General features: G+C 37.8%; 1 protein-coding gene across 1 annotated transcript in view; it reads left to right on the top strand.

Moving 5' to 3' along the window:
* Nucleotides 1-22546, top strand: part of MYO3A (myosin IIIA) — a 97033-nt gene that overhangs the window by 16161 nt on the left and 58326 nt on the right. Inside the window, exons 4-6 of the mRNA XM_015853320.2 lie at nucleotides 8837-8941; nucleotides 9670-9769; nucleotides 22238-22314. Coding sequence (XP_015708806.1) covers nucleotides 8837-8941; nucleotides 9670-9769; nucleotides 22238-22314 — 282 coding nt within the window. The remainder of the gene's footprint in view (nucleotides 1-8836; nucleotides 8942-9669; nucleotides 9770-22237; nucleotides 22315-22546) is intronic.

The raw sequence follows: 22546 nt of genomic DNA, 5'->3' as shown, positions 1-22546 counted from the left end.
AGGCTGCCCAGAGCCACATCCAGCCCGGCCTTGAATGCCTTCAGGGATGGGGCATCCACAGCCTCCTTGGGCAACCTGTTCCAGTGCGTCACCACCCTCTGTGTAAAAAACTTTCTCCTAATATCTAACCTAAACCTTCCCTGTCCAATTTTAAAACCATTCCCCTTTGTTCTATCACTATCTGCCCTCGTAAACAGCCATTGCCCCTCCTGTTTATATGCTCCCTTCAAGTATTGGAAGGCCACAATGAGGTCTCCCCGGAGCCTTCTTTTTTCCAAGCTAAACAAGCCCAGTTCCCTCAACCTTTCCTCATAGGAGAGGTGCTCCAGTCCTCTGTTCACCTTGTTGGTCCTCCTGTGAACCTGCTGCAAGAGCTCCACATACTTCCTGTAACGGGGGCCCCAAGCCTGGGTGCAGAACTCCAGATGGGACTTCATAAGAGCTGAGCAGAGGGTAATATGAGGTAACAGTGAGATTTGCTACAAAAGAAGAGTAACTGTTACCCAAAGTAAGGTCTATGTATCAGTGTGTGTTGGCCAAGATAGCCAGATGTACAGTAAGATCTTCTGCAATCAGGACAATGGTAACAATGTGTTATGAAGTTCGAGTATCTTTCCTATCCCAATGTGCTTAAAGAGAGGTAGTGAGAGATTTCTTCCATATTGTGTGGCTTAATTTGGACGAGTCTTCAGTGGATGGGAGGCTGAGTGATGTAAAACATGGGGATTTGTCAGCTACTGTTTCTGCCAAAGCAGGTTGGGAACAGATCAGGATAATTCAGAACAAGGAAGGTTTATCTGCCTGTCTCTTTCTGTGCTTTTCAGTGCTATATAAGTATCCTGATGGCTGATAGGTGTTTTTCTCTCCATTAGCATCATCTATTTCCCTTCTCAGCTAATGGCACTGGCACCCTTTGTGGTACCTCTGAATGTGTGGAAGAGGGTAAAAGGAACTACAGTCATGGCAAAGTGGCTTTTACTTGTTTTTCAATATCAGAGTTGTGTGGCTACAATTATCATTTGATGCATCAAAGTTTTAGTGAATAGTCATATTTTCTGCTGTAAAGTGAGCATTTTTGTATTACATTGCAGTTTGCATAGTCCACATCTTTTAGGCAGCTGTTAAGCACTTATTATGGCTCATGTTGCTGAAGAATGTAGCATATTAAAAAAAAAGCTGATTATGACAAATCTCTAACAATGTTACCACCAGACAGTGAGGGGGAAAAAAGAAAAATATGTTTATTAAACTGCTCCGTACTTAAATAACATGTGAACACTTTGTCCCTCGTGTTCTAATACTTAATATTATGGAATTGTTTGCAGGGAGGGAGCTTCCTGTTCTGTGTCTTTGTCAGGCAGAGAAGGGCTGAGGGCTGCAGAATTTGGGAGAACTCTACAGGTAGGAACCAGGAGCTGGGATGTGATGGAAGCAGACAGTCAAGTGTCAGTGCTGCTGAAAATAACATTGCTGTAGGCTCTGAAAAGGACGTGAGTTGCAGCTCAGAAAAATGCTGACTTAGCTAACGCCAAAGCATGGAAGGAAAGACCTGCCTTGAAAAAAAGTTCTGAGTTCAGAGTCCTTTAGTTTCTTACAAAATTCTCCATGCCTTGGTATGTCCTGCTTAATATTCTTGTTTCTTTAGGTCCCATCACAGTTGCTGAGTCACCATAGCTCCTTTTGCAGTCACTGGAGGGAGGCAGGCACCTCGAGAGTGGTTGCACTGATCTGCTCTGCACTCTGCTGAGTGGAGAGGAATTGCCTTTACAATGAATGCTTCAGTCTAGTTTTTGTGAAAAGCCTGGAGACAAGGCCCATTGTTTTGATCTGTGCTTCCCCAGCCTTGTTCTCAAACTCAATAGGGATGATTTCTATTGCAGTCACTTAAATTACAGTGAATTATACTAAATTATTGTCTTCATCTAGGAACGTGGTCATGAAATTAATTGTGTAATGTGGACATGATAGTACTTGGAATTACCATCCAAATTCTGAATCACACAGAAATGAAGCTACAGAAGAAGAAGATGCTTTGAAACATTCTCTAATGGGTAAAAACTGAACAAAAGCAATGCATTTCTGAGTAGGCAATAGAAACTGTTGGGTCCACACTGTTAACACAGCCCACCCTGTTAGGTTACTAGACTTTGTTTTCCAGAGCCTTCATTAAGTTTGTAGTTTGTAGAAATAGTTCTGTTGATGTTACTGATCTCCAACTTAGGGCCTGCTTTTTCTTCCTACCCAAACAAGTGTTTGTGCATCCTGAATATTATTTTCACCACTGCTCCTTGTGCAGTAAAATAAATAGCAATAAAATGATGATTTATGCTAAGGTTTTTGTAGCACAATATTCCATCTTGCTAAACTGTTTCTTGCATTTGTTCAGAAAGTCACAGACACTCTACTGACCATTGCCTATGTGATCTTTAAGGTCCTTTCCAACCCAAGCCATTCTATATTTCTCTGATTAAGAAAAAGGAGAGACTGTGAAGACCATCACTGCATGAGATGGAATCAGCAAACTTTTCCTCTAGGCTAAAAGCCAAGTTGAAAGTAAAGGAAGTCAAAAACAACAAACACCCATAAGGCAGTGACTAACAGCCCCGAAGGTGCTAGATGATGTAAAAGAGCAGCATTACATATAGCACATGGTCTGTGATCACTGAAGCTAAATAACAACTCAGGAAAGGTGTCTGCTTCCGTGATACATTTCATTCATGCTAAATTGAAAGCAATCAACATTACATAAAAGCCTAGAGTGTTGTTATGGTTTGTTTTGGTTACGGGTTATCTTCTAATATTATTAGAAAAACAATAGAAGTCACCGCACATATCTTCCCTTCATTTGATATGAAGTTAAGAATATGCTCTACAAAAAGGAGCTGCATGTTAAGCCACTTGGCCCACTGAAGGAGCTGAAGGGCTCTTGTTATACTTATGTAAGTATGTGTGATTGCCTTTACATGCTGCTGGTGGAACCAGCATTTTGGCTACATTTGTAGAGATCTGTCAGAGAATGGGAATTCTGGTCACAACTCTGTGACAGTCAGTGTTGAGACATGAAGTCCATCAAGCTCTTGGAGACAGAAGGCAAAGAAAGGAATACAGGAAACAGCTGTAGCAGGTTGAATCTGCTCTGGTAGAAAAGTTCTATTTAGAAAAGCAGAAGAAAGAAATTTAAGTGAAAAAGAATTAAGGTGTTTGTGTTCACTTTTGTGAGGAGAGAAAGGTTGGGGGAACAGTGGGGTAAGAATAGCAGGCTTTTGAAAAGACTGCTTCACCAAGCTTAGGGAAATGGTAGGTAGCGGTGCTTAGGAAAACAGCATGAAAAGTAGGACAGTTGGCAGTTACTAAAAGAAATCACTAAATGCACAATAGCAAATTAGCTGATGTGTACAGAAAATAAAAGCACTATAGGAGACCAGTAAGAATTTATCAGCATTTCTTTCTTTTAACCTTTCAGAAAGCCTTCATAAAGGAGAAACAAAAATTCACAACTGTGGTACAAGTATTTAACTGTAAGCTTAGAAAGATTGATGTGGCATGGCAAGGACAAGACTGTGCTGAGAGGAGAGAGAAATAGGATAGAAAAATATTTAATGTATCTATAAAGTGAAGAAAATACTGACCTAGAGAAATACGGAACAGTTGTATTAATGTTGATACCCAGAATGATTCCAGAACTGAGCAGTAGGAACCAATGTTGAAATACCTAGAACCCAGTAGCATAAAAAAGGTGGCCAACTTGGACTGGGCCACAGAAATTCATATTAATAAAATCTCTAACAAAATAACTGGGGTTGGAAGGGAAAAGCAGTAGATACCACTGTGTCTTTTGTAAGGATTGATGTGGTTCCATGTGACATCCTTGTGAGGAAAATGTGGAAATTAACTGAAACTTCACATGAAAAGTAAAGCAGATAACCATATTTTCATAAAACTGAACTCAAGGAACAGTAATAAGTAGCCCACTTTTGGGCTGGCAGAACCAAATGAAATGGGCATCTGCTGTTGGCTTGTTTCTACTCAATGTCTTTGGTGATGAAACAGAGTTTACATTACAAGTTCTGGCTTTTGACACACGGGCTACATAAGATGGACTTACCTTCACTGGGAGATTTTTGGGAGTAGGTTAAACAAGTATCTGTCAAAGACCACCCAGATGTTCTGGATCCCCACTCAGTGCAAATACAGTGAACCAGATTATTTCTCAGAGTCCTCCCCTTCCTCTCACAATGATACTTTTTCACAACTATCATTTGTGCATGCCTTAAGCTGTGCATATGTGATATGTACTTGATGTCTGTGCAGCCCGTGAAGATGAAGGAAGTAGTAGTAGTCGTTCAAATCCAAGTTTCTGAAGTAAGATGAAAGTGCCTTCACAACTGCAGGATGCAAGCAGATGTCACCTGACAGCTTAGCACAGATGCATACATCAGGAGCAGTTGGGTGACTAAAGGCTGTAACAGACCTAACAAAAGTGTGACTAATAGTTCACTTAAACGTGATGCTGCTGCTGAATCATTCAATGGGCTTCGGTATCAAGAAGAGCTGAACACAGAAATATATCAGCTGGGTCAGATGAAGAATGAGTAAGATCTCTAAAGAGCACCTGCATGACTGTGATGTGATGGCAATTTCAACTGACGTGTGTTAGAATCGTGCTATTTTATAAATCTATTGCAGAAGATCGTTTTGCATACTAATAGCTCAATTACAGCAGCACAAGCTTGTGTCAGATGGGTGGGTGGAGGACTATGTGTCATCCCAGGATGAGTCTTTGCCTTTTGACTGCCAGGAAATTGTAAGGGAGGAGCCCTTCAGAACCCCTGTAGAAGAAATAAGGGCATTTTCAGATGGATCAAGCCTCCTTTCAGGTCCTTCCTTTTGGTCTGAATATGCAAGAATTCCTCAGTCCTTTTCCCTGATGTCTGAATGTCCAGATTGAGGACTGAGTATTTTTAAATTCAAATATTATTAGCCAGAGACAAATACAGCTTCAAATGGACCTCTGGAGGTTACTGGGCCCACCTCCCACCTCAAGGATAATTTATGTTACAAGTTTGCACAAGGTCTTTTCCATTCACGTTTTGAGAATCTCCAGGGACCTAGATACTATAGGCTTGCTTAGCAAAGCTTAACCACTCTCAGTGGGAAAAATTCTTAGTGTCCAGCTGGAATCCACCATCTTGCACCTGGTGACTGTTGCTTTTCATCCTTTTGCTGTGTACTTCTGGGAATCTCCAGTCTTCTCCAGCCCCTGTTCGGTAGATCAAAGATTTCATTTTACCCCTCTTCGGTTGCTTTTGTTTGTAGATAATATTAGCATTCTATCGGAGCAGACCCTGAAAATAGTGCCAGTTACTGAAAATAGCTGTATGTCAAAAGGAAACAATTGAAGTGACTAACTTTAAATGGATGGAAATTGCTAATGTAAAAATCTATCACGATGATGTTTCTAAACACTTTATCGCTAATATTTTCCCTTTCCATGTCTCACTTTGTAAGAGTCTGTCTCTTTAAACTAATTTTATTCAAATATTAAAAAGGAAAGTGGTTTTTTTTCTACCTTTTATTGGGAAAATGTAACCTTTGGAGACTTCCTGAAAACAGATCAAACTGAAGGACTCACTTGACTTTTTTCTTGCAAGCATTTCAAGTACCAGAGTATTCCTGATATCTGAGCACTGAACTGAGAAAGTCAATTCAAATTATGTTTTTAACTATTTGAGAGCTAACAAATGCCACCACCACTTCTTCCATATCCTGTTCTCCTCCGGGTATTACTGAATGTTTAAAGTAGGTTTTATAAAACCGATACAGTAAATATCTGTGCATTCTGGGGAGAATGTATGGAGAGCTACATGGAATTATTACCCTATTCTCCCAGGAGAGCCCATGTCTCAAGACAGGTTGAAGGACACTTGTATCAGTTTGATCAGTACCCTGTTGCATGCCTCAGGTAGGCACTTAGCTTCTGAGTTCTCCGTGCATTTCTTGTTGAAGCTTATAGCACCCTTCATCAGCGTATTTGGAAGAGATTTTAACAAATGATGTGGAGTCATGACATGAACTATTTGGCTGTGTATTTGCACAATAGCTACCAATACCTCTATCCTCTAGATGCTTCGCAGGAAAGTAGAGAGGTCACTTGAAAAATGTATCTCTGTTGCCTTTGTGATTCCTTGTCATACAAGCATTGCAGTTGGCTAAATTCAAATGCAGCAGCTTTGGCAGGAGGTTGCACAGATTTTGCTGTGCACAAATTGCTACTAAGAAACTGCAGAGTTCATAATTTAAAGCTGCAGTATTTATTAGCACCCCAGAAAGCTTCCAGCCTGGCAGTAGTAACAAATAATATTTGTCCCATAGTCTTATTGAAGGATTACATGATCTAAATCACATTTTCTTTTTAAATTATTATTATTATTTTAATTTTTTGCTGTGGTCCAGATCTTGTTCAACATCTTCAAGGGTCCAGAACTGCATTAAGCAGTACTTTTCTGTAGCCTCTGCTTTGAAATAGAAGAGTGGAACCTGGCTTATTCTGAGAGGGACTTTCTTTATGTTGTGTTTGTGATAAGCTTGTGTTGAAAGCACATGCAATTTTATAGCCTTTGTCAGGAGAAAGAATCACTGTTTGACCTTTAGATGTATGTATGTATGTGTAATTACACGCGTGGCTGCAGCGACATTTGGCACCTTTGCCTGCAAAGATAGGCAGTAGAAACAAGAAATAAAACTGGTAGCAACGTTTTACCTGGATTTGTTATGTTAATGCCAACCTGTGTCATCTGTGTCGTCATCATCCCCCCCCCTTCCCCACCCCACACAGCTTGGAGCATACAGATACAGTGTCGGCCATAATCTCCTTTTCTAATTGTGGTTTGTATTTTCATAATCCCTTTTCTTCCTTTTAGCTGTTTCCATTCTATTTTTTAGGTTGCCTTTTATTGCTTTTGGTTCCCCCCCCCCCCAATCAGAAATTGTCTGATGTAAGTAAAGTACAGCTTTCTGAGAAAGAGGTAGTAAAAGCAAATTTGCCCTGTACATACAAGAACCTGTGTCTGTGAGATCCTGAGCTGACCTCTGCCTAAACGCTGCTCTGCCTCCAAATCAGATGGGATGTGGGCGACTTTTGTTTTTCTGTTCAAGACCTTCTCAGGTGCACAGGTGCCAGGTGCAATTTTGCTATGGCCTAAAATTGCTACAGTTGTAGTATCTTACTTCACCTGGAATTTTCATTTTCATCTAATAAAATGGATAGTTATCTTATAACAGGTACTCATAGTTTACAGGAGAGATAGAAAAATTAGTTAAGGCAACATGTTTAAGAAAGTAAAAATAAACATTGTTTTCCCAGTCAATTAAATTCAGCATTATTTACTGCCTAAGTATTGAAGAAGGTGATTTCTGTGGTGTTTTTTCCTTCTCCCACATTCAGAGAGGTTATATGCCTTTCCTGGGTTAGTTTTCTTTACCTTCAGCAAACAGTCTCTCAGATGACAGATTCTGTAACAAAAACTGAAGACCCACCCAAGTGAAGCAAAATTTGCATGCTAGATTGTGATAAGTACCAGAATGGCTAAAGACGGCAAATTCAATCCTGTTTTGGAATCTGACCCTGATCCCACAAAGCACTTAATCTCATCGTTTAAGCGTATGATTTTTTCTCTTCTCTAAGCATGTGTATTGTTGCAGTACAGTTTAGTGAGATTAAGAGAACACCAAGAGTTTTGCCATACAGAAATATGGTAAAATGTCTTATGAAGTTGTTTGTTTTCATATAGAAGCTACCAGATAGTACATTGCAAATACAGATAACACAGTGTTAAACATAGAGTTTGTTTCATTATTTTATTGGAAGTAGCTACTCACATGAAGGGTAATGTTTCTTCAGTCAGTGAGTGTGGTTGGGGGGTGCAGAGTAAGTATCTTTATAGATACAGATTTAAGAACTGATTTCATCTATACAGGTACTAAACTGCTGTAGACTGAGAAAACTTACATTATTGGTTGTTCCTGCTGAAAACTGTTGAAAAATAAAAATGAACATATGAAATGTTGCAACGTAAGCTGATTTGCTGATATTGTGTGCTTGATGATCTTTTTAGAGAGCTAGGTCTGGAATCTTAACAGGACTTAGACAGAAGAAAGGACTGCCAACAGTAGGTTGTGGCTCTTTTCATCTGGAGCTGACGGGGTTGATGCTGCAGGGGCTATGAGTCTTACATTCTTGGCTTACCCTGTTTCAGTAGAAAATGAGCTTTCCATCACACTTCCATTATATTCTATGAAGCCCAGCCCTTGCATATAACATTTTTCTACAGTAAAAGTTAAACACCACTTGGCAAAGGCAAGTTTTGCTCTGGGAGACTTTTCTATCAGGGGAATGTCTGTGCCACCTGCCTTTTGATGGCTGAAGTCCATTTCACATTGTATTTAGCTTTCATACCTGAGAATTGATGCTGTAATAATCCATGTCACTGATGAGTTCCACATGATGAATATAATAAGCAATTAGTGTGCCCCACAGAACATGCTTTCACAGCAAATTTATTGCTCTATAAGCTAATTCCATTTCAGTGACAGGCAATCATTTATATAGGAAAACAAAGAAATAGACTGCTGTACTTGCATTTGGGCAAGAAAAATTAAATGCAGAAATTAGTGGGGAAAAATAACACAAGTTGCTGATTTTGTTGTTGCTATAAATAGTAGACATGAACAAATCTGAGGTTTGTAAATAAGGAGCTCAAAAACTACTGTAAACTAAAACCAGGTGGCTGCTTCAACACTTCTTAATTCCTTTTTATGTTCCCATGATCTTTTGCAGCTGTGCAATGGTGGATCTGTGACTGATCTTGTGAAAGGATTTCTGAAGAGAGGTGAAAGAATGAATGAACTTATAATTGCTTACATCTTACACGAAGCTCTGATGGTAAGATAAGCTGTCAGTGAAAGGACAGTCAATATTCAGTAAATGTTTTTTCATTGAATGAATGATTTCTCCCCTAACAGCATATTATGGCAGCGTGTAATGAAGTCAAAGTAATGTGTATTTCAGAGAACAAATCATCTGTTTGTTTAATTATTAAGAGAATAGAAATTGATTTCTGAATATTGATTTATTTCTTCAGTAAATATAGTTCTGCATCAAAATTTATTTTATTTTGAGAAATTGCAGAAGTACACCCAAAATACTATTTAACTGTTTATGTCTGCTTACGAGTTCTTTTTATAGCAAAATGATCATCAGATCTAGTGAGGTCAAATGCTCAAACAAATTGGCTAATCAAAATCAAGTATCTTCCTTTCTCATTATCTTTAACTGGAATTTGACTTTCTACTGCGGAATTATTGGCAGGCTTTAGCAGTTTTTGTTTTAGTTCATACTCTAAAGGCGTAATATATAGCATAGACTTATAGTGCTTTTTTTTCTTCTATTATCTTAAAGATTCTATTTGATGTAATGTCAAGCAATTAAAAGGTATAAATTCCTCATAGCGTGCAAAGCATCTTCCCAGAAAGAATGGCATCTCTGTAGTTTTTGACTAAAAGAATATATTTTTTAGTTTTCTCATTCTCATCTGATTTTTCTGTTTCTGCAAATGCAATACAGAGCACAAAGCTGTTAGTAAATGTTCATGTTTACATCTCATCTTCCAGGGACTTCAGCATTTACATGAAAACAAAACTATCCACCGTGACATCAAGGGAAATAATATCCTTTTGACCACTGAAGGAGGAGTCAAGCTTGTGGATTTTGGTACGTAGCCTTATTTACATATACACCTAACGCTGTGCATCTGAAGAATGAAAAAATAAAGTAATGGAAAAAAAATCAGAAAAGATGAAATATATTGACTTCTTAATAAGATTTAAAATCACTTGGATAACTTAAGTTACTTTTGAACTTGACAGAAATAAAATATTCGCTGACTCAGTGTTTTTTTTCCCAGCTTTGGAATTTAAATCCACTTTACTAACACTGTTTAGATAGCATGGCTAAAGAGTAGAAGTTTTAACGTGGTGTGAGTGTCAAATGCTTTGGGGCAGACACAGTAAGTGAAGTGGCAAAACAAGTTAATAGGGTTCAAAGAAAGGTTGGTGTTTAGACCTTCCAGACTGTGTATTGGTTCAATGAAGTCAAAAGCTGACAGTCTAAAGCCTTCTTTTGTAGCAAACAGGGCTTAGAACTTAGCAGAAATTGTGAAGAATAGGAGAGTTCCATCTCAGTCTGACTTGCTTCATTAGTTTGATTTGAAATGAAATGGGGCACTTCTTGAAGGCAGCAAATGGGAGTATGTTGTATGGGTAATTCCCACTTTCCAGATTCCGTGAAGAGTAACAGATTATTGGTTGGCAACTCTAAACCTAAGACTTATCATTTTAAAGGCTCTGATCAAGTCTGTTAGATCTTAAGTGATGAATGCTGAATGCTGTCATCTGGTTTTACTACCTGAAGGCAAGAAGCAGTGAAATAGGTAAATGATGCAACCATACAACAGTGATTTTCCTTACATTTTCCTTATTGACTGTTACTTTATGTAAGGGGGGGGGGGGGGGGTATGAAAATTTGCAATGCATGTAATTGTGAACTGTTATTTTCTGGTAGCATGCTGTCTTCTAATGATTAAATTTAATTTGTAGGTCACTACTTGATAGCACAGCAGCCAATTTGTAAATATCATGATTCCATTTGTAAGATGGAAAATCTTCATTTTCCTTTACCCTCCAATCATGTTGATGAGATATATTCAATTGATTCATAAATGTTTATGCTAATAATAGGATTTTAACTTCATTTACTGTAGTGTCTTCCTGCCAGTAGATTGCATTTGTACAACTTTCTTACTTAGCACACAGAACCCCACAATTATTAGGGTTACTAATTCTGAAAATCTATGTGCTTATGTTCATTTTTTTTCATTCTTCAGATAAAATTTTCATTTACATTGCCTCCAGATCTACAATTCTATCTGCCATGCACTTACTACTACTTTATGAATATCTGAAAGTTTAATGTGAGGCAAAATCAATATTTTTACCCATAGGTTTTTAATGTGTCACGAATGCTATTTTCTAAGGTGATGAAGGCAGTTAGAGCTGTGGAGGATCAATGCTTCTGAAAATTAATTCACATATGCAGATGCCAAAATGTACAAGCCGGAGGCGTGAGGACTTTAATTCTTTATTCCCCAGTTACTACCATCTACTATTAGGGCTGTAATTGAAAAATAATCTTAAAATCTTGTGGGAAAGATTGTGTTGCCAAAACAAATGAGAAAGTGTGCAAAAAACAAGTTGACATACAAGCGTGTTTATGTGGGTTGAACAGAGGCCAGTAGTACTTCCAAGGGAATGTAGGAACTGCACCCTAAATTAAGAATTTCTTTTTTTCTTTCTTTTTGCCCTCTTCCTCTCCCCAAGCCAATCTGCAGCTACAAATGTGTAGTTTCAGATGGGGAAAAAAAAATATGCGATCTTCACAAAATCATCCAGGAATACCTACTAGTCACCCTTCAGGCTGATGTCTAAAGTATTCAGATGGGATTTGGGAGATTTGTGTATTCTACTTAAGAGGATTTAAGCCCACAGTAATCAGATTCCAAGAGTACTTTTTAGCCAAGAATGTGATTTGATAAAATCTCCCATGTTGACACAGGTACAGACTCTTACACACAAACATTTATTGGATCAGGACTGAAATTCTTTGCCACTTTTTTATTTTTCTAAATATGCCTATGAATCTACAGGCTGCACTATGATACAGTTGCATAGGCACAATCTCTTTCTTTCTCTGCTAGTATATACTCAGTAGAAACTACATTTTTCTTTTATGTTGAACCAATTATTCCATGAGGCCAAACATACAAGAAACATGACCAACAAACAAACAAAAAAAAAAACCAGCCACAATCACACAGCCTTTTCTAGCATGTACATGGCTTTTCTATGCAGGGAGCAGAGGCAGTGGGTTATGGACTTCTTCAACCTGCAAACACAATTGAGAGAGGAAATAAGCCTTTCCTAAGACAATTTTGGCTGTGTTGTTCTCCTATATGCTGGTGGATGATGAGATGATCCTGAAGAACCCTTTGCTCACTGCTCCTCATATTTTTTATACTGGCTTGTTTATAAACAGATGTGTAAAACCTAGATCTGAAAAACTGACCTGTGAAGTGCCTTATGGAACACAGTACCAAAAAGTCATACATATTATTCCTATAAAATATACATATTGTCAAACCCTGTGTGTTGAATGGTCATGTTGTATTTGTGTCATTGTGTCACTTTTTCTTTCTAGAGCCTTTAATAGTCACAAGCACAGATAGCTTTCAATGAATTAAGTCACCTTTGAGAATGACTTATTTCTTCTTTTTTGTACTGTAGTGTGTCACAACTGTGAGTCCTTTCCTGCACAGTAGTATTGACTTGTATTGACTTTCTAGAAGCTTCATTTTGTTACCCAGTTTTCAAGTAAAACAATTTGTAGGAGCTGTTTTCTGGCCATTTTGTCATGGGAATTTATGTGTGCTGTGACCATAGTTTCTGAATACTGCATAACATGTAATGGATGGCCTCACAACACTGTACAAGGAATCAAGTTACTATAATTCTAGCTACAAAATGGAGATCCAAAACACTGAGAAACCGAGTTGTTTGATGGAATGCAGAAAGTCTCCCAGAATCTTAAGTCATAACAACAAACTTAAAGCAGTCATAGCTGTTTGTCTGCCTTTAGAAAACATATTGATAGTTAATAAGATGAGAAAGACTGTGAAATAATACCATGACGTTGCCTCAAGCAGATTGTTATCAGCGTAATTTTTGCTTTTGTTCAAAATTCTGCTGCAATAATGTTTAATCTGTATAGAACTCTATCTGTTAATATTCCCATGTCTTGGAAACAGACCCAATTAGGGGATTAATGATCAAATCAAGGAAGCATTGATAGTATCTCTATACTGATGCTTCTGGAGCTAAATTGCTTGTCAAAGAGTCATCAAACAGATATTTTAGTTTAAACTGCTCAAGCCAGAAGTTTGAAATACTGTTACCAGGGAAGCATCCTCTCCCTGCACAATAATCCAGTACAATAACTTAGATCAGCAGAGATAAACAAAATCATTCTTTTTGACTACAGATAACGAGAAGTACCTAAGGGGATCATCAGTAAGCCAATCCCATGGTCATGGTTTCAGTCCCTGAATTCATTTAGCTCCTAGATATGCTATAAAGTCTCTGTTTTCCTCTGTGAGAAAAGAAGGTAGACTGAAGGCAATCTAGTCACCTAAACATCTGTGGGAATTAGCCATTTGGCTGTTCTGTTTGGCTGTTGTGGAGGAAAACATTTGAGGAAAGATGATACACCTGAGAATGGCAACAAATGCTCCAAGTTTGCCCTTGCAGCATGGATGCAAATAAAAAGTAACAACTTTTTTTCAAGTGTAGCTGCTATGTATTAAGTATATGATAGAGCCTTGATAGAAAAGCATACTTTTTTATATTAAAATAATTGTCCTCTAACAATTTAAAGGATGAAAGCTATTTAATATATTAAAGTAAAAGAATCGGAGACAGGCAAGGTGTGAATTGAATTCCATTTTTATGAATATTCTTAATTATACTTACAGCTACTCATTACTTTTCTATGCAGGGAATGTTTTTGTTCTCACTGTTTAGAAGTCCTTTATATGTGTATCTCAGTTTTCTGGTTGTTTGCAGTGGATTCAATAAATTTTAACCACTGCATGTGCAGATAAGCACTTAGTAATTATTTTTTCAAAAAGTTCTAACAAATAAATCCAAATGAATTAAATGCTAGATAACTTTGGAAGTCTTGTGACTTCTGCTGCCTAAATATCTTTCAGTGTCTCACCTTGTTTCACCAGTCCAAAAAATGGCCTGAAGTCACTTGTATGCATAACACACCTCATCTGTAATAAAAATTAATATATTCATCTGCATCTTATAATGTGTAACCAATGGAACGGCAAGCTGTGTGTATAGTATCTACGCACACTGACAAATAGGTGCATATTTGAATAGATTCTCTTAATTTGGGTTCTTTTCTCGAAATCAGGTTGCTGAATGAGGCCTTCCGCCTACAAAATAACATTAGACTAAGATAGAATTCAGATTCCTTTGGAAAGTCTGACATGTCAAATAATATGCTGTTCCAAAATGGGAGAAAAACTTAGCTGTATTATTATTATCATTGTTATTTAAATTTTGCTTTGACGAAGCCCAGGTAAAATTTCACTTTGAAAAATTTAATATGATTCTGAAGTCTTCTCTTAGTGAGCCTGGAATTTTTTGAGTCCGAGCTTTTAATGCTTAAATGTTTTTGAAAGAGGGACATCCCTGATGTCACAGCTTTTTGTCATCAAGGTAGGCAGAGGTGAATTGTGTGTGGGAAAGAACCATTCTTCCCCCAAAAGTTCTGAAATGTCAAAGCCAAGCAGAAATGATTCTTTTAGCTAAAAAGAGGAGAGTACAGTGCTGATGGAAAATTCCTCATCTTCTCATTTTTGAGATTTGACCTTGTAGGTGATAGTCTTGAACAAGAGCACAAGTAGATTACATTTATCTGGGGCTGCTGAAGCCTGCTATCACAGACTAGAAGTATCTTGGGATGAGCTGCTGTCTCCTTGGAAATGTTTAGAAAATAATGTGTGTATTGTGCTCTACCACTTAGTTTTTCAACACTGCTGCTCCTTTCTGAAGACCATTTGCTTCCATGCATCTGATGAAAATACACTTTTGTACAACATAATTCGTCTCTTGAAGTTATTACCATGAAAGTTCAATGAACAGGAGTCAGAGAAAATGGAGAAAAAAGTCAGATGTTTAGATTGATATTAGAGATAACCATGTTCCCATAATGAAAATCAAATGTTGGCAGATCCGTTAAATCTCTTGCTTTGGATTTTATGCTTGTTTCTGACTACAAGAGATTCAGTGACTCCCCCAGCTCACCTAGTATTGACACTGTGGGAAAGGTGACATCAAGCAATTTGGCTCTTTCCATTTTCATTTTTTTTAAGCATTTCATTAGTGGTATCTAAAAATCTCCCTCACTGAAGTCTCTGGATAAGCAATACATAGGAAAGTTCCAATGTTTGCTACAGGTAAAGCGGGTTGCAGTAGAAGACATGGAAAGAAGGTAATGGAATCTCACTGCTGCTGGCAGATGGTGGAAAATTACAAACTCTTGTGCACATAGCTAATAGAATAATGACTTCAGGGGCTCCTTTGGTACAATGGATAAAAAGATTTCTATAATTAAATTTGCAATTTCTATAATTAAAACATCTATTGTAATATAAATGGAGTGTATCTATAGTGAAGATTATTTTTGTATTTCAGACATGTTTCATTTGCATTTTTCTGCTTTTTCTAAGAACTATTTCAAATATTAGAAGTTTTGCATTTAAAAGCTGTGTGTGAATATTGTCTTGGCATTCCAAATGCGGTTTCAGATATCATACTGTGCATGTAGCTGACACAGTTTTATCATTCTATACAGTAGCCTGACAGATTAGCCTAACAGTGGATTTAACTTGAGTATGACTCACTGGGGATAAAGTGGAATGGGGAAAAGAATGCTATTATTTGTTTAGACTTATCAAGAACTGATGTTACTTTTATTAAAACTTGAACTATTTTCTTTGTGTAGTTTGGAAACTCCAGATAGACAAAGGTTAGTTTTTGTGTTTGGAGTGTAATAGGGTTATTATTTTGCAATGGAGAGAGTGGTTGTTCTTCTTTTAAAGTCATTTGAAGTCATCTGAAGTTAAAAGTCAATAAAATCAGAAGCTGATATTCCTGGACAGACACCTTATTATTCAAAATTTCAGTTCTGTGAAACAAGCCAAATCTGGTGCACTGCCTTTTTTGTAGTGTATTTTTTATTAACTACTTTGATATACATACATAGTTTCATCTAAGTAAGGAAAAATGAAGGTATTAAGTTTGTTCTTTAGTTCAGTTTAGTTCATGAAATAAATGTCTTGGTTATTTTTTTTCCCACTAGAAGGAGCATGCACTAATTCTGCCAACATTCTCTGCTGTGACTCAGTAGTAGTGCGCTGCTTCCTCCTTGTGGGTCATGCAATATTGGTAATGCTTTAGTACTTCTAGTGTTCAGCAACAATCGATCAATGTGATTTAGAATGCATAGGTATTTTACAGGTGTATGGTATTTGTGCCTATTCTGATACAGAAATACAGATAATATCTTTTAAAATTCAGTAACTATATTAAACAGGCTGTTTTTGAAGTGTACATGAGCCAGCAGCTGCTATAATGACAAAGCAAGAACAGTAAAATCAGTTGCACTGTAAAGTATGTCCAAAATAGCCAGCTAATCTCAAAGTTATTAATGATCCATAAGACTCCATCTTCAGAGTTTCATCTGTTTTAACTACTGATTTCCAGATGCACAAGGGAGCTTTCTGCTAGTCCTATGGGGGAAGCTTCAGAAGTCCTGCATCAGAGGTTGGGGAGGGAACCCCAGAGTATGTGGTATGTTGACTGATCACAGATCAGTGTGACAAGCCTTGTGAGATAAATAGCATTACAGAGGAAGAGGTGGCTAACAGCACCGCAAATGCGTGCTGTGCAGGGCAGGCTACAATTCAAGAGCTACTTTGTGCTCAGTGAATAGGTTGAAAAGTCAGATATGAGTAATCCAAGGTGGAGTACTGGGTCATTTGGGGAAAGGACACTTTAATCCCTGTCCTTGTTAATATATTATCATAATTTCCAACTTTTCATGTCCTGCTGCTGTTGAAGCTCAACATGACCTTGAGTAGCTTTCCAAACTTCTGTGGATTGCTTTTTCTGAAGTGGTCAGAATACCTTATTGCATCTCCTTCTTCTTGCACTGCTGGAGCTATAAATGCTGTATGAATCATTCTGTAAAAATGAAACAATTAATTAAAACAATTTTATTTGAAACTATTCAAAAATACTTGTTTCTGCCTTTTGTTTACTTGAAGCAATGAGTCATAGCAAGACTTATATTTGCCTTAGTCATTCTAGCATGCATCCATAATAGAGCCGCCTGCTTCACTGATTCAGATCAAAAATAGGCTATTATTGCGTTGTCATTTCTGCATACCATACAACAGGGCATTCACATGTTACTTCTAAAAAGCATTTACTAGGGAATATGACAGAAACCAATAAAAGTAAAACAACAACAACAAAAACTTTGAAGAAAGCTTCCTTCATGAGCAGCTCGTCAAACTGCTTTGAACCCAATCAAAGTAGTAATTCCAAATTCTTCAAACCAGGGTTAGCAGGGATAAGATGGATTGCATTGACTTGAGCTGTGGAACATTTTCTTTGTTAAATGTTTAATTCTTTGTTGAAGGCTTAGTCCTTAAAAACTTTTTATGTGAGCCACATGTGAATGAAAACCTTTGTTGCTGTCCAGTAACAACAAAAAGAAATCATGTGGCTAACTTCTGTATCCAGGATAAGCTCTTCACTTGGTCTTTTATATGGTTGATTTTTTTTCTTCTCCTAATTCACATAAAGATGTCACTGATGGCTTAAACATTGGAGAAGTTTGACACAGAAAGCTATTGTCAAATGCCAGAGATGCATGAAGCAAGAAAATAGCACTTCCTGGCCAGTAAAGACATCCCCTTAATTTTCTCAAGGGTCACAAAATTCATCTCTTGATTCCTTTACCCAGTCAGTACAGATTATTTTGCATGTGAGAATGGTGAGAGGGTTGGCTAAGAAGCATGCTGCAGTGCTCCTTTGCTTTAGATAAGACTCTAGAATTCATTGAACCTCTCTGAGTCTTGGCCCAAAGGTCTGAGCTTTGAATGCTTTGTTATTCAGTTCTTAAATACAAAAGTAAATGCAGTGATTAAAAATGAATAGCAATGAATTGTCTGTGGTAGCCCTGAAACCAGCAGTCCTTGGTGTAGTTCAAGAGCTGGTTGCTAGAGGTATGTCTGACCTTTCTTTATAAGTACTTCTAAATTCTTGTCTTTTCTATGTCATTTTATTTTTTGCTCCGTAATCGCTACTCAGGACTCCGAGCAGTCATTAGATTTACTCACCTTTTCATCACGGTCCATACCTTTTACATAGTATTCATTCAGCATCTTCTTCTTCTGATAGTTCTGTGGCTTTTTCAGGAACCTTTCTTTGTCCACGCCCTGTTTCATAGAGTATTAGGATAAGAGGTTTCACAGAGAAACTGTGGATGCCCCATACCTGGAGATGCCAAGGCAAGATTGGTTGGGGCCCTGGGCACCATGTTCTGTTGGGAGAAGCCCTGACCTGGGGCTGGAATTGGGTAGGCATTAAGGTATCTTCTGACCTAAGCCATTCTATGATTCTTTGATTCTAAGAGCAGGTTATTAAAAACCTTCTTGTCTCACCTGCTGTTTACTAAATTAATTTTTACCTGAAAGTTGTATCTAATTACTTAGTTTGCACTGAATTATTTTTGTCCTTATGTGTTTCAGATATCCTGTCCTATCAGCATAGGTGTTGCTAGTAACCCAGATAATCTTAACAGGTAAACCATGTCATATAATACGGAGAGTATCTACTGGGCTTTTCTTGTCATACAGAGGAAAATCCTTTCTGTGTCTCAAAAGTGGCAGTCAGACTGAATCAAAACATTTAAGGAAGGAACCACCTAAGAAGCTGGCCTTTCTTCAAAGGCATACTGCATCAGATGTGTAGTGCACAAATCCCTGAGTCTCTACCTATATTTTTGTTTTATAATATAAATTCATCTTTTTCATCCCTCGTTTACTTAATGCCTGTTAGTTTTGCATTAGACACTATGTTTTTTTCCACCTCCAAGTCTGCTCATCTATGTGATCTTTTTAGTTATTAAGCTTTTGATCATTTTGGAGCTGCAAAGGGCTGTTTGGTTAGCTTTTGGATATGCCTTATTTCAGTTGAAGACTCGCATCTTGAATGTTTGTATTCCCAAGTGTTTGGGAAAGTTTAGTTTTCCAATTGCTCTTTTCTTGGTAACATTAATCTGTTTCATCATTAAAACACTATGTGCATCAAGGCAATCCATAAAGACAATGGATGAGATGATGATTGGAATGAAAGAAGTTGAGGAATTCATGGTCTTTACTTCTGAGACCAGTCTTTGTGAATTCCAGGCCCTTGAGACCATTTGGGAAATCTGGAACAAGGAAAATTTACCCTTGGTGTGGGAGGATGAGGTTAGCAAGCATTTAAACAAATTAGATTTAGAGAAGACTATAGGACTGCACCCATGAGTGCTGAGGAAGCTGGCTGGTGTCATTGCGAGGCCACTCTTGATAATCTCTGTAGGGTCTTGGAGATCAGGGGAGGTTCCCAAGGACCAGTAGAAAGCTACTGTCACTCCTGCCTTCAAGAACGGTAAGAAAGAGCGTTTGGTTCACAATCCTTTTCACGGGGAAATGGTTGCAAAGCAAATGCTTTGCTAGGAGGAAGGACACTGAAGGCACAAATGACAAATGGTTATGGAAGCAGTAACCAAATGATGATACGCATTGTCTAAGCCCTTTAGAGTGTCATATGTGTATTTATATACAGATATGTGTATACAGAACATTGCAGCCTCTCTGCTGTGTGCAAAATGTCAATTTCGTAGAATTTGCTAGGGCTCACAATTTCCTTGTTAACATCAGCCAGTACAACGCGTATACTTCTGTCACAGAACATAATCATAAAGCAGTATTGTACAGCCTCTCAATTTAGATCAGAACAGTGTCTGCTCGGATTGGCTGTAACTTTGAGACTAATCTTTCCTATCATAATAGGAAGCTCATTTCAGCCCTATTTTTCCTTTACTGAATAGTAAGGTCATAAGTAGGTGGCTTTACTTTCAGCATTACTCTAATATGCCAGATTTTGCAGTGAAAGGCGTACATTAAAAAAAAAAATAGTATATACTTTCCAACTATATGCACAGTTCTTTTGCACATTAAAAAACATTATTTGGTGTGCATTGATATTATTAATACACTTGTTTATTAAGCTGTTGATTTTTATGAGATTTATAATTTCTGTGTACTGAAACACTGCTTTTTCTTGTGTTTTTACATTTCCTTAGGAGAATATTTGATTCCCTTTACAGCAAAGCATTAGTAAAGCAGATGGGGGAGGAGCAAGATGTTATTGTTAGAAAATGCACAAGTTTAAAAAAGCTGGCTAGCTATATGCCTGACTGGTTACTGAAATGCTGGAAGAAATGTTACTAAGTGTGGAATTACATCATCTTTTCCCTATACACAGAAAATGCCCAAGGAAATATCATTTGTCATAAGACCTGTGCTACATAATCTAAAATGCCACTTTACTGCTAAAAGCAAAAGGATACAAAAACAAACAAAAAGCCTAAATAAAGTAACATGTAGCAGGGGACGGTAACCTCCCTTCAAAAGCCAGGAACATGTACTGATATCCTTTTGTACCACTCCGTGATAATGTGTGCTTTCTCCTTGTTTTCTGAATGTTGTGTTTTGCTGAGGGCCAGGAATAGCCATATGCAATGAGCATGAAGCTGAATGTGGACAACCCCTTGGTGAAACAAAGACAAAGCCCCTGCTTGTTTGAGCCTGGAACAGGGTTGATAGACTTCGTGCATAAGCTCATATTTTCCTGCTTTCTATGATGCAAAGCTGTGCTAGACTTTCTATAGTCATTGAAGGGAGGAAGAGATTCAGCTTTTTCAAGCCCTGAGTAAAGTAGTGGGAGCAGCCTCAAAGGCAGTGGTTGAGTTTGTCTCAAAGGAACAGGCTGATTTAGGAGTTAGGATCTTGCTGCCTTATTTTCAGCAGTTATGTCCATTTCTGTGATGGACAAATGCAGATAATTTCTGGAGCTAAGCTGAACACTTAGCTTGAGAGTAAATATCAGATCATGCCTGCAATGGATTCTTGACCTCCACTGGAAAAAAATAATAATAATCAAGAAAAAATACCACCAAAACCTTAAGCAATCCTATTCTATCCATACAAAAAATTAGTGAGCATATTTCTGCTGGGCAGTTGACACAGATTGCTCCTATTATGAACCATCTGCAGAGCTTTCAGGAAGGTGAGGTCAAGCATATTCAAACCAGCGAATACAAAGAGCTTAAACTAGTCAGTGGTGCTCACTGAAGCTTCACATTTCAGATAATAAAATGACACTCACAGAGTGAAACTGAAGCCTCTTATTTTCTCAAAAAGAAGGTAGATTTATGTATGAAGGCCAAATAAATGAGCTTCAGCGTCAATCAGAGTAAAGTTGACACGTGCGTAAAACAGCATCTTTCATACCATCTTTGGTATCAGAACTTCAGAGTATGTCTTTGGTGGACCTATGATTCATAAATCCACTATAGTTCAGGACCTACTGGTGAACAGGGTTTGCTTTCTCTGCATATTGTGCCCTCCTTTTTGCACACACTAGAGGTATTTCCAAACAATACCACCTTTATTTTTAAAGGCAGGAAATTGTTAGCAGGCAGATCAGAAGTTCACTAGAAGTTCACCAGTAGCTCACTAGAATTCCTGATGTTTTGGTTTGTGTTTTAATCTAAAACCATAAGCAATTTTCAGATTTCAGAATTCAGTTTCCAAGTATTGGCCTGCAATAGTTAATTCCTTAAACTACAGCTCATGTTGCAAAGCTGATTTGCAGGCATTTGATGCTGCTTCAAGAATGGGGACACTTCTGTTTTTGTAAGTGTTTTTGATGTTTCACCATTTTATTGATTCATCCTTATGGCAGAACAGCTAAGAGATGGGGATAAGTATTTGTTATAGCTCTTAACCTGAAATACGTAAATTAGGAAACAGAGGTTGAGTGTCAGTCCTGAGCATCAGGAAGAAAAAAGAAAAAAGGAAAGGTACTTTTTTTTTTTTAACCTCCTGAAATACTTTACCGCTCTCTTAAAACAGGATATAGAAAAACTGTAATTAGCCAGTCAAAATATATGGAGTCAGATTACTAATGAAATACTCACTGGGGACTAAATCTCAGTCCTACTGAAGCTGCTGGAAACAAATGCACAGACTCTGAGCTGAAGTGCTCAATTACTTTGAGGACTGGGCCTATAGCAGAGAACTGGAAGAATATAATAAAGACACCTGTGGAGGAGATCATGGCATGACAAGACACAACAAGGATGGTACCATTCAGAGGAACTGTCCCAGATGGAAATAGCATTTGCTGTGATCATTGCTTCCCTTGGTTCTTCCAGGTGTGTCTGCTCAGCTGACCAGCACTCGTCTCCGCCGGAACACCTCCGTGGGCACCCCATTCTGGATGGCTCCAGAGGTAAGATACGTGTTTTCAACATATTTCATCAGTGGTATGAAAGCTGCCACATTCTGTGTTTCTGCTCTTTCTCTGTTCTTCTTCCTTGTTTCCTCTGTCTTTCTTCTTCCTGACATCTGTAACTTCTAAAGGGCATTTCTATTTTGATCTGTGAAAAAGCATTTTAAACCTATTTAGTTAAATGGTTGCAAGGATTGATTTAAAAGGGTTTTTATCTTTGAAATTACAAGGT

Source organism: Coturnix japonica, chromosome 2 (genome assembly GCF_001577835.2).
Source record: "Coturnix japonica isolate 7356 chromosome 2, Coturnix japonica 2.1, whole genome shotgun sequence".
NCBI classification, from domain to species: domain Eukaryota; kingdom Metazoa; phylum Chordata; class Aves; order Galliformes; family Phasianidae; genus Coturnix; species Coturnix japonica.
This window is presented reverse-complemented; position numbering and strand designations above follow the sequence as displayed.